Source organism: Micropterus salmoides, unplaced genomic scaffold (genome assembly GCF_014851395.1).
Source record: "Micropterus salmoides isolate LMB-PRFRI ecotype aquatic unplaced genomic scaffold, ASM1485139v1 Ms_hic_scaffold_8, whole genome shotgun sequence".
In the NCBI taxonomy this organism is placed as follows: Eukaryota; Metazoa; Chordata; class Actinopteri; order Centrarchiformes; family Centrarchidae; genus Micropterus; species Micropterus salmoides.
Genome location: NW_024044570.1, coordinates 8333260 through 8344490, shown reverse-complemented (window position 1 = coordinate 8344490; position 11231 = coordinate 8333260). Strand labels below are relative to the sequence as shown.

General features: G+C 38.5%; 1 protein-coding gene across 1 annotated transcript; it reads right to left on the bottom strand.

Moving 5' to 3' along the window:
• Nucleotides 1-10117, bottom strand: LOC119894200 (rhombotin-1-like). The gene is made up of 5 exons (XM_038706796.1): nucleotides 9710-10117; nucleotides 8973-9186; nucleotides 4725-4850; nucleotides 4286-4394; nucleotides 1-735 (listed from the first exon to the last, which is right to left on the bottom strand). Exons 1-4 carry the CDS (start codon nucleotides 9729-9731, stop codon nucleotides 4289-4291), a joined length of 468 nt encoding a protein of 155 aa, XP_038562724.1. The 5' UTR covers nucleotides 9732-10117; the 3' UTR covers nucleotides 1-735; nucleotides 4286-4288.
• Nucleotides 10118-11231: the final 1114 nt, after the last annotated feature.

Sequence of the window (11231 nt, the reverse complement as noted above, 5' to 3'; positions counted from 1 at the left end):
GGAAATTAAAATTCAGTTTAATTAGTCGTGAAAAAAAATCTGTTTGAGATCAGGGTGAAAGCAAAACAATGGTGGGTTTGACGTGCCACACAGTTCAGTTAAAGTCTTGAGAGTCGAGAGGCAGAAAGATGAAGGAGAGACAGCTCATCTTCCTCAGTTGTTGAACTGAGCCAAACCAATATTAGCAAAAAGTTTCCTACATGCCAGATGGGCTGGGTTTACCACAAAGAAGAGCTCAGTGGCAATCAGAGGGAAGTTTAAAAAAGTAAACTTTGTATTTTTCTCTGTAATGGATGACTTGGTTGATGCTATGTGTGGCCTGATTGGCTTCCCTCCAGCCACCTAGTATTTTAAAGTTTGGTAAACAGACTCCTTCAAATCATTTGCAATCACTAGTTGCTCTATTTGTTAAATGTAAAAAGGAAAAAGAAAAGGGAAAAAAGATGTAGAACCACAGTCCACATTAAGTTCTCTGGAAACCGGATGGTTTCATTATTCCATCTTCACTTATTATTTATTTTCCTGGTTGGGTCCATCTGGTCAGAAATGTCAGTTTTCAGGATAGTTACTATGCAGCTCTGTAATAAAGAGTTCAATCATGGGCTGCTAGAAACATGTCCCAGTATATCAGGGTCGTTTCCACACACTGGTTCAGTCTGAAACAGGAAGCTGATGAGCCAAAGGTGCTTCTGTGAGTTTCACAGTCCAACTGGCTCACAGACGGCCTGCTCTGATCTGCAGAGAAAGAAAATATAAAACAGCTCCAGGTGACTCTGTGTGGTTTTAGAGGTTCAATAAAAACATATGATCAGTTTTACGTGTCCACTAATTGAGGAATATAACCGAAAAGTTATTTGTCTTATAATAAATTGTGGTACATGGTATGCACACATGGGATTTGCTGCTTTATTATATTTCAAAGACAAGGGCAATCTAATGCTCAAAATATGACAGTTTTAGATGCAAAGGGATTAGATAAATAGCTTAAATGGTAACTCAAGACTGACATATATGAAGGTAAACTGCATTTTATAACAGTATCCCATTTGTTTTAAATTAAATAAATAATATTTTACCTTTTAAATAGAATTCATTCATCCCCCTTGGAAATTTAAACATTTTACTGTCATTTTATTTTGTTGCGTCAGTGTTGGATGTCTGGCTGCAGACATGCTTGTTTGCCAATTGTGTGAATGTTTATTGTTTTCAGGACTCAGAGACACATGGATTTGAGACTACTGTACCTGATTAAATCAAGTTATCTTGAATGAAAATCTTGACTTGCCCGAGGATGAAATGATCTGCTACGTTGCAGACATTGTGTACAATATTTATGAAGTATAAATACGATTGCAATATACTCGTGTTATTTCTAATGCCAACAATTGGATTGTTTAACTGAGGAAGTCAAAGAAAAATATTAACGTAAATCCTAAAGCATCATTTAAATGATAAACTGCTTCGGACACAAGAAATTTCTCCTCTGGGGACCCAAACAGCACCGCTTTCTTACGCTAAACTAATTTATTTACAAATGAGCAAATTAACATTAACTTATATATTTTTTAATTCTGTGTCTTCTCTTTTAAATGATAAGGCAGGCGTTATTCTATATTTAACTCATAGTCCAAAATTAACCATGTGTTGTTCTTTCTCAAAACTTTCAAACTTTCCTACACTATGTGGTCCCTACTGGAGATATAAATCTCCAAAAATGCACCACAAATATATAGCTTCATGTTAAAAAAAAATGATTTCATAGAAAAACTTTTTGTTTTTAGCAAAGTTAATCAAACAGGTGTACATAGTACATTTGTTAGGGACTATTTTGAACTGCAGATTAAGAAACATTTGGTGCTCTTATGAGTATTTACAGGCAGCAGTATGTGGCAGTGAGTCAAAATAAACTACAGTATTCATGGTAATGAAGGATTAGGTCAGTGCAACTGGTTCACTGGTGTGTTTTAATGGACAGCAATGGAGCTCTGTGGCATAGTGAGTGAGGAATAAGACATATCAGGCTTTGGGTGCACAGGCGATACTTGTTAGTAGAAAAATATAGAATATTGCCAGCCTTATCCTTTAAGGGAGATTAATGAGCCTAAATGCAGCATTCCCTGAGGTTGTGTGTGTGTTGAGTAGAAGTAATTTCCACTGAAGCAAAACATCACTTAATTAATTATGTTTCACAATTCGATTTCATTGATGTTGTATTTAAAATAAATGCAGAATCAGATCATTATTTTCTTTACATCTACCTATAACCCAGGTACATGAAGGTCATGTCAGATATAATTCAAGACAAATATACATATAAAAAGCAGTGGTCCAGTGGTCACATTTAAGTCTTTGACAAAAGTCAACAAAGCTATTTGGGTCAGAAAGCCAAAAGAAACTTCCCTGTAGCCATTTTATCAAAATTACAGTGTCGAGTAGACTCCCATTTTAACGCACTCCAAACAAAACATACAGCAAATGACAAATCTCATCACTAAAGATCCCTAATTTCTCCCCTCATTTAATAATAAAATTGACTAAAACCTCTAGAGTTGGTCAAGTCATCAAATGTAGAAGAAGGAAAATAGTCACCCAAAGTCTAAAGTTGTTTCAACATGAACTCTAGAAGACCTAAAACCAACCTAAAGTAAAAACTCCCCGTTTCCAGAGTCCATCGAGTGCGGTGTTTTGTATTTTATGAACTGTAGTGGTAGACTTAGTATCATAATAATAGGTTGGGCTGCTGGTGGCTTTAGGGTATGTTTTTGAACCGAGGCAGACCCTGAAACCCTCATAACTGTGGATTTTGTAGTTTTCTGCACTTGCTTTCAAACTTCTCCCATCTGCCCTCACAGCTCACCACCGCCTACGCTCATCAAGAGGCTCAGAATTCATTTGTCTGCTGTTTAAAGCTTTACAAAAGGCCTTTAGATGTGATTAAACCTGCAGGCAACTTGGTCTCTTCCAGTGGGAATGAGAGGTAACTGTTTAAAAAATGTGATTTCCAGAAAATAATGCTGTGATGCTTGGAGCAAATGAATGAGAGAGAACAGAAATAAATATATAATATTTCATCTTCTCTGTTCAAAATACACAATTTTTAATAATGTTCCAACTACAGCAGCAGAAATGTCATATTTCTGAAGGTATGCCACATCATTGTTGTTGGGAGTCTGTGAGAAGAAGTTAAGAGAAAAACCGTCAATCTTAAAATATACCCTTAAAATATATTTCTCAGCAACAGAATGTCAAGAAGGTCTCCAGCCACAGCAACTGTGCATATGAAGAAGAAGAAATAGACATTAGGGAGTACAGATTCACGTTTTTATTCGGCCCTTCCAGTTATTCTACATTCAGAATGTGAGCAAACAGGACACATTTACAGTGGAAGAAACACTTGTGATTTAGGATTATTGTGTGTTTAAAGATCTATTTGATGACTTTTTCATAATAAAATATATATTTTCCATTTATTTTGGGGAATGTCAGGATTCAAAATTTACTTCAGACCCTTGAGAATTGCTTAGCGTATAAGCAATGTTGCACGACAGGTCCACTCGACAGGGAGCATCGTTGTCTTTCTGTCCCAGTTTTGTTGTGTTTTTGTTCACCAGCTAGTCGCTCACATTGTTGAGCTGTGATACTAATCTACACAGCAAATGCTCCTTAAACCAAAACAATGAGCTAAAAGTAACTAAAAAGCTTCATAGTGCTGCAGAGTTGGGTCATGAGGTTATAACAGTTTCCCCTTTTAACATAGTCATTTGATTATGTGTCGATATTTTGAAATAATCAGTGGAGATTTTAACCTAATATGACACATGGATTGAATTATCTTTGACTCGGACACAAAAATGAAGGAAATCCGTGGCTGTCACATGACCTACCTGCACGCACTCTGCCCATGCACTCACTGCCATGACAATGTATTTTGGGGGAATAGCTTTGGAGGGAGGTCTGAAGGGAAGGGGTAGGATTTCTTGCTTTGGATACTATCAAAATCTATCTGTCTCTTGCTAGTTTCTCCAACATTGCCTACACCAGCTTTAACATACGCATCCATACTAAACGTCACATAACGCAGAAATACGCTACAACGTATCTTGGGATTGATTCTCTTGCTAATGTCAGCAGCCTCAGGGTTTGAAGTCTCATGTCTACATATGGTCATATTTGGGATGAGCTTGTGCGCTCACTTGTATACTTTCCAGATATCTCTGCGCATGGTTTAAGTCAAACTGTCAGAGCAGCTGGCTGGGACTGTAATTCATCGTCATCGCAATATTACCTCTTATTGAGGCTGCCTCTCTGTGCTGCCATTAAGATGGCCTCCTTCATAGTCCAGCTGGCACAGGATCATGTTGTTCTTGAGAAAAAACTTGTCTCCCACACAAAATCTGCAGAGAGAAATAAAAATATGGAACTGGGTCTTGCTTGAGCTTAAGTGAATCATGAGGTCCCAGAGGAGCATTACAGGCATATTTTCAGCATCCCCTGTTATGATAATCAGAAAATTAATCTTGCATGATTGCTGTCTGATTAACTATCCAAGTGATATACAAAGTCTTTAAACCCTTGAGGTTTCAAACTGTGCAGTAAATGTCATCACGTTCTGACTACAATGCATTGGTAACATGCTCTGGTAATGACCAGTGAGCTCACTGGTACACCTCCCAGAAAAGTCAACTGAATTTGATCTGCCCGGCTAATTGCTCCCCTAATCTTACCTCTGGCGGCAGAGCTGACAGGCGAAGCAGTCTAAATGGTAGACGTTGTCTCTGGCTCTCATCACCATCTCAAAGGCAGGGATCAGCTTACTGCAGGCTGCACAGTTCCCTGTCACCCCAAAGAGCCTGAAGAGGGAAAGAGGGCGACAAGCAGACCTGTAGTCTGGACGCACTTAGATAAATTTCAGCCAAGAGCTGAAGAGGGAAAAAAAAACACTTAAAAGGAGGATAAACCTAGAAAGTAGTTCAACAGGACCCTGCATCTGAGTCAGAGTTACAGATGTTGCTCATGCACTTTTTGGAAATAATCACTTGTTTTCCTACAGATTATTGCTGGCGTGTTGCTGCTGCTACTAATGCAGCGCTTACATGATATCTTATGGATCGTAATTGCGAGCAGCCAAGTGGGAAGAAACATTCATCAGCATCTTAGTTGTAATTCTTACAGTATTAATGATACAATCAAGCTAATGTTAATTGCCAAGACAAAGATCAACATGTTGACATTTACCATGTTCACCATCTTAAATGTCTGAACCAAAATTTCAAGCCAACCAATAGCCATCCATGGAGCCGCTAACATGAATGAAAGATATAGCTATATAAAGCTATCAAGGATATATAAAGCTATATATCCTTGACAGATTATTGACAACACCTTACAATACAGAATCCAAAATATTTTTAGTCGGTATCCAGGTGACAATTGACAAATCAGGAGCTAACTGACAAATAGTAGGGGCTAAATTGAGAGTATATACCGCAGATAATGAGATGTTACTAAGTTCGTAATGATTAACTCCTAAATCTGTGAATCGACAAAACTACTCATTGATTTTTGGTTATGTATTAGCCTACATTCAGTTTCATTAACATAGTTTCTCAAAGTATGTTCTCCAGTAACTTAACATTTAGTCCTAGATTCAGAGTTATCCAGGAACTACCTATTAGTGATTCATTAATTATATATCTATATCTGGTTCAACTTGTTAACAATCATCTAGAAATGTGTGACAATATAAATAGCTACTTTCACAAAAAATTAATTAGTTTCAAAGTATGTGCGCATGGTCACCTTCACCAAAAGTGAAAAGAGCTCATTTAGGCTGTGTTGGTGCATCTGCTGTGATTAAAGATCTAGCAATGCAGTCTTGGAATAATGTGAGTGCATTCTTATATCTTAACAATGGTCTTCCTATTTTTCCTGTTCTTTTACTACTTTTTTGGTTTTTATCTATTCAAAACAAATCTCTGCTGCAGCTGTGGAAAACTTCAAATGCTTCACTTGCTGTGAACTATCGCATTATATCAGCTGCTTATAGAAAGCAGAAAGATGATTCACTGATATTAAAATGTCTACATTTATATGACAATGTAACATACTTTAAGAAGCCGATGGATGGTTTTTTTGCCTCATAGGACATTGCACTGACATCACAGTTAAGAACTTGAGAGTCAGTTTATTACAGTCTTCTGAAACTTACAATTTATGTGACAACATTTGAACTCTGTCCTCAAACTACCTGAGAACAATCCCTGTGTTGTTTTCAAATACTCTGTGACTCAGTGCTGACCAGCTGCAGATTGCTTCACCTCTCATTCACCTCTAAAAAAACGAACAAACGGCTCCCCAAGAGACACGCATGAAGATAAGTGGCCGCTGCTGCTTTCCATATTCCATTAGAAGCCAAACAGAAAAGGAGGTTAAGGGAGGAACCGTTATGAAAAACGACATCCACAGAAGGAGGGAGGAAAGCATTGAGCATGAGCTTCAGACGACAAATGAAAAACGTCATCAAATGAGTGATCAACACGGGAACAAAAGCGAGTCCTAATTAACCAAATGTTCTGATCTAACGAGTCTGAGTTCTGAGCAGGCACCTGGTGGGTTTTTTCCTTCTCCTTAACGAGGCTATGAAGCTCAATGCTAATTCTCTACTAATGGTCCAATTAAAAGAAATCACATGGTTTTAATCCTGCTCTTCAAAGGCTCTTGGTCTGCACCCTTGCAATGATGAGGAAAACAGGAGGCAATCTAGCCAATTTAACTGTCAAAAGGGGTTTTGGTCTCTTAAGTGCAGTGCAGCTAATGAGAGACTTAGCTCCAACCAAATCCAGCTGGATTGTACATGAGACTAACACATGAGTTCAGCATTGTGGCTGAGATATCAGGAGTTCTCCTGCTGACCTGACACCAGACGTCATTATTTCAGGCACAAAAATGAAGGCTACATAACTCTCAGAAGAGCAACTGGAGCAAGATTTAGGTTTGTATATAAGTGGTGTCGTCAAGATTCATGGTCAAAAGATTGTAAAGGTGGAAACCTGTTTAAATCAGTAGTATATTTAAAGCATACTTTGTGTAGTAAGTCACATACACTAGAGGTCGGATGATGAAAAACCTCACTCCTAAAGATTTTATAAAGGAGCTGTTCAGACCGTCTAAAACCTGAATCTGAAGGGTTTATAAAGTGTTTGAAGTGCTTCAGAGTGTGTGAAGTGTTATAAAACTCCTGTCATATTACATGACAGATGCTATAGAGCATAGTACACACTTCAGTATGGTGTTTCTTTGTTTTGGAGCGATAGTTACACCTTTTTGGAAACTTTCTTATTTGCCTTCTTGCCAAAAGTTCAGAAAGTGATATCACTAATTATGTAGCCAGCATAAAAGACTGGAAACAGGGGTAAACAGCTAGCCTAGTTCTCTCCGAACAAAATCCTCCTACCAGCACCTCTAATGCTCACTAATTAAATGATTACATATCTCGCTTGTTTAATCTGTACAAATACCCGAACTGTATTTTTACAGGGTGTTATGGGCTGTACTATTTCTTGCCTTTGAGCATGTGCCAGGCAACCAATAGAGACTCTAGAAAGTTTCTGGTCTCAGCCTTTAAGACATAGTCTGGCTCATAACCCCCCTTGAAAGAGCAAATTGCCCACAGACAGAGCCAGGCTAGCTGTTTCTCTCTGTTTTCAGACTTTATGCTAAGCTAAACTAACCGACTGCTGACTCCAGCTTCATATTTACCATACAGACATAAGGCTGGCACCAATATTCTTAACTTACACTCAGCAAGAAAGCGAATGAGCGTATTTCCCAAATGTTGACCTATTCCATAACATCCTCAAGAGCGTGGTATTGATGCATATTATATGCCAACTTTCCATCTCTTTTTACTTTTTATTGCCTGAAAAATAAGTAAAATTGGCAGGAAAGTTCATTAAAAAGGGTAAAAGATCAGAGAAAGCTGAATAAAATAATAACCCACTTGTTCCACTATTCTGGCTTCACTCTGTGTGCCTTTAACAAAGACTGAAACATAATGAAAGGTCAGCATTGTGTTTTTACTGTAAAAACGGTTACATTTCAGTCCAAACTGTTTAAGCTCGCTGTTGACTTGCTCTTGTTATCAGCTCTCTTGAGCCCTTCACCTTAAAACTACTTCATACTTTGAAGAACGTCATGTTTTTGCGTTTTAATACATGGATTCAGCAGCAGCTAAATGTCCCTACACAAGATAAACCATTTTCAAGTAGAAGGCTGTAAAGTAAGTGTTCACTATAGACTTTAATGCTTAGTGAGGAGTCCCAATATAATGCGATAAAATAGACTTGAGCAGCAGATTCCAAACATGGGTAAAACATGCTTGAACTTAAATTTAATTTATTCATTGAGGTATTTTGTAGTTTCTCTAAGAAACATGACACATTTTCTGTGAGGTTTTGCAAAGCCTGGGGCAAAAACAGTGTGAACGGTTTGGGAAATTTTGAACAGTTTGGCTATTTAATCTTTGTTTTTTGACTGAACGCTTTACTAAATTAGCAAATTAACAACATTTTTATCCGAGTTGACGCATGATAGTTTAGTCAAACAGTCACAGTCATTTGGAAAGCTAACTAAGAACAGTTACTAGTAGCGGTACATGCATGCATTGTATTTCTCAGGTAGAATCTTGATGGCAAAGCAAGACGGCTCATTGTGTCTATGACTGTCCTCAAGTTATAACACTGCACACTTTCCATTTTAAATTTCCACGTGATTCTCAATGGAAAATTTTTACCTCTGTTCTCACAGTTGCCCTGATAACCTACATTATCAGACTATTCCCTTTTACTTGGATCGTGAGTGGATCTACAGTCAGCTCTTCCAATCTTATACAGTATCTACTTTAAGGATGATTTGTTTTGAAGCTGCATGATACACCCAGTCATTTTCCTTTCCCTCTTTAAGTCCAGTGTTACCTCAAGTAGTCCCTGCGGCAGAGGATGAGGTTGGCCCGGGTGTAGAGGGTGGAGCCCACCCGGCCCAGGCGGCAGTCACAGCAAGCACATTTCAGACAGTCCTCATGCCAGTACCTGTCCAACGCCTGCAACATGAAGCGGTCCCGGATCTTCCCGTTGCAGCCGGCACAGCCCCTCGGCTTCTCTCTGGACTGGAGGGACACGAGAGACACACCTGGCAGGAAACAACAGGTAGACAGAGTGACAAAGACAAGCACAGAGACAGAGTGGGTTACATTTCTCTTGGGAATATGTTGAAAGCAAAGAAGTCTGTCATGATTAACAACTGAATTTATAAGAATATTGTAATGATCAAAGGTATCAATAATACAGAAACATTCTGCAGTGATATCACAGGAGATACAAGAAACATAGTCTCTAGTCTCTACAGTAAAATAACCAGTTAGGTCACCTTAAAATTAACAACTAATGTTATCCAGTATAGAAATAGCCTATTATGATGAGGAAAATAGAACAACCATTGTTTTAGTAAAGAGCCAAACTCATCATTCTCTTAATAAAAGTATTTCACAGACTACATTTGACATGAACATTGGGGGAATATCTGTTTTCTACTATCTTGATTTTAATTAATGTTTTGTTGCAGACAATCCTTCCCAGTCCACAAAACCTTTTTCTGTTGTCCTGTTTTATAAATAACACACACAGAGAAATGCATCTTAGTCCTCTGTACTCACTCTCCTCCTTATCCAGCACCATCCTTCTGGAAACCGACAAAAATCCAACAACAGGAGAAATGCCACCGCTTCTTCTCCTGCGTGCGCGATAACACGCCCGAAGAGCGATAATAAACACACACGGGCTTTGCCGCTCTGTATACAGTCTCAACGCGGAGTCGCTCAAACTTCAGCTCCTCTCATCATGACCCAGAAGAAAGCCCAGAGAAACAGCCATTGAGTCGCTGTCTGTGTCTCATGCGTAAAAATATCTCGTGGTTGGATGAAAACAGCGTCCTCGGGTATCACCTTGCCGGTAGGAGAGGTGTCCTCATATGAAGAGTATCTGTGCCTTATCTTAGCTGATGTCAGAGCACAAGCTTTTCAGTGTCAGGCTGCAGCTATTCAACCTCAAACGAGCTCCTCTGCAGACTGAACCTCCTCATAGCCATAGACTGTATCATAGCCCTCCCTCCCTCCCTCTCTCTCTCTCTCTCTCTCTCTCTCTCTGTAGGCTATCGCTCTCTCTTCCTCTTTCTATCTCTCTGCAAAAAACTCCCACAGTCAAATGTTTTTTTCAACGCTGCGTGCTAATTATATAAAGTCATTATGTTCAGATCTGATGGTAACCGCCACCTCCCTCTCTGAATCAATTATTCAATAGACAGTCACACACCAGGACAGCCCAGGCCTGAGGTGTTTTAGAATGAGCTTATTCAACTCCAAGGACACCAATTATCTCCAGGGTGCCCTGTAGTCAAAGCAGTGGCTTTTCAGCGCGGCAGATGCAGCGCCTTTCCGCGCATGTGCTTAAGTGTGGTACGTGCGTGTGATAGGCTATATTCCGTGTGTTCATTTCTTACTCGTCTTATCTTCTTAGATGAGGTTAGTGGTGGAAAGTAACTAAGTACATTTACTCAAGTTGCATATGTACTGGTACTTGTAGCTACTTTAGTTGAGTATTTCCATCTTCTGCTCCACAAGAGAAGAAACAGAGAGACTTTTTACTTCACTACATTTATTTAGTAACGTTAGTTGCTTTGCAGATACAGATTAATAATACAAAATGTAATCGGCAAATATAGGCTATTATAGGTTAAAAGATTACTATATTGATCCCTTGGTGAAATTCATAAGCAAACCAGCAGTAGGCTTAGGCTAAAAAGAATCCCCACATATACCTGCTGCAACATTAAAGTGATGCATCAATAACTATAATACAAGGTAAAAGCCTATACGTTATTCTGAAACAGGCAATTCTGCACAATGAATACTTCTACTGTTTGCTTGAGTAGGGTTGACTGTTTATATAGAATATACATTACATATACTATATAGGTCTCTCAACTCTATCACAGGTCCTTGAAGGAATATTATAGGAGTAACATTGTTGAAATATAAGATAAAAACACTAAAAATCAATTATGAGTTTCTTACCTAAGCCTTAAATACTACAGGAATGTTATAGTATACATGATTAAAAGACATTGTTAGCTATAAAATAACTATAAACTCAAAACAACAGACTAAGAACAAATAAAGA

What these genes read in the sequence shown, in the direction of transcription:
- LOC119894200 (XM_038706796.1), bottom strand. Translation starts at nt 9,731, where the DNA reads ATGGTGCTGGATAAGGAGGAGA. An exon ending in GGTGCTGGATAAGGAGGAGA is followed by an intron (nt 9,187 to 9,709) that starts GTGAGTACAGAG and finishes GTTTCCTGCCAG; the next exon opens with GTGTGTCTCTCGTGTCCCTC. An exon ending in TGCCGCAGGGACTACTTGAG is followed by an intron (nt 4,851 to 8,972) that starts GTAACACTGGAC and finishes TTCCCTCTTCAG; the next exon opens with GCTCTTTGGGGTGACAGGGA.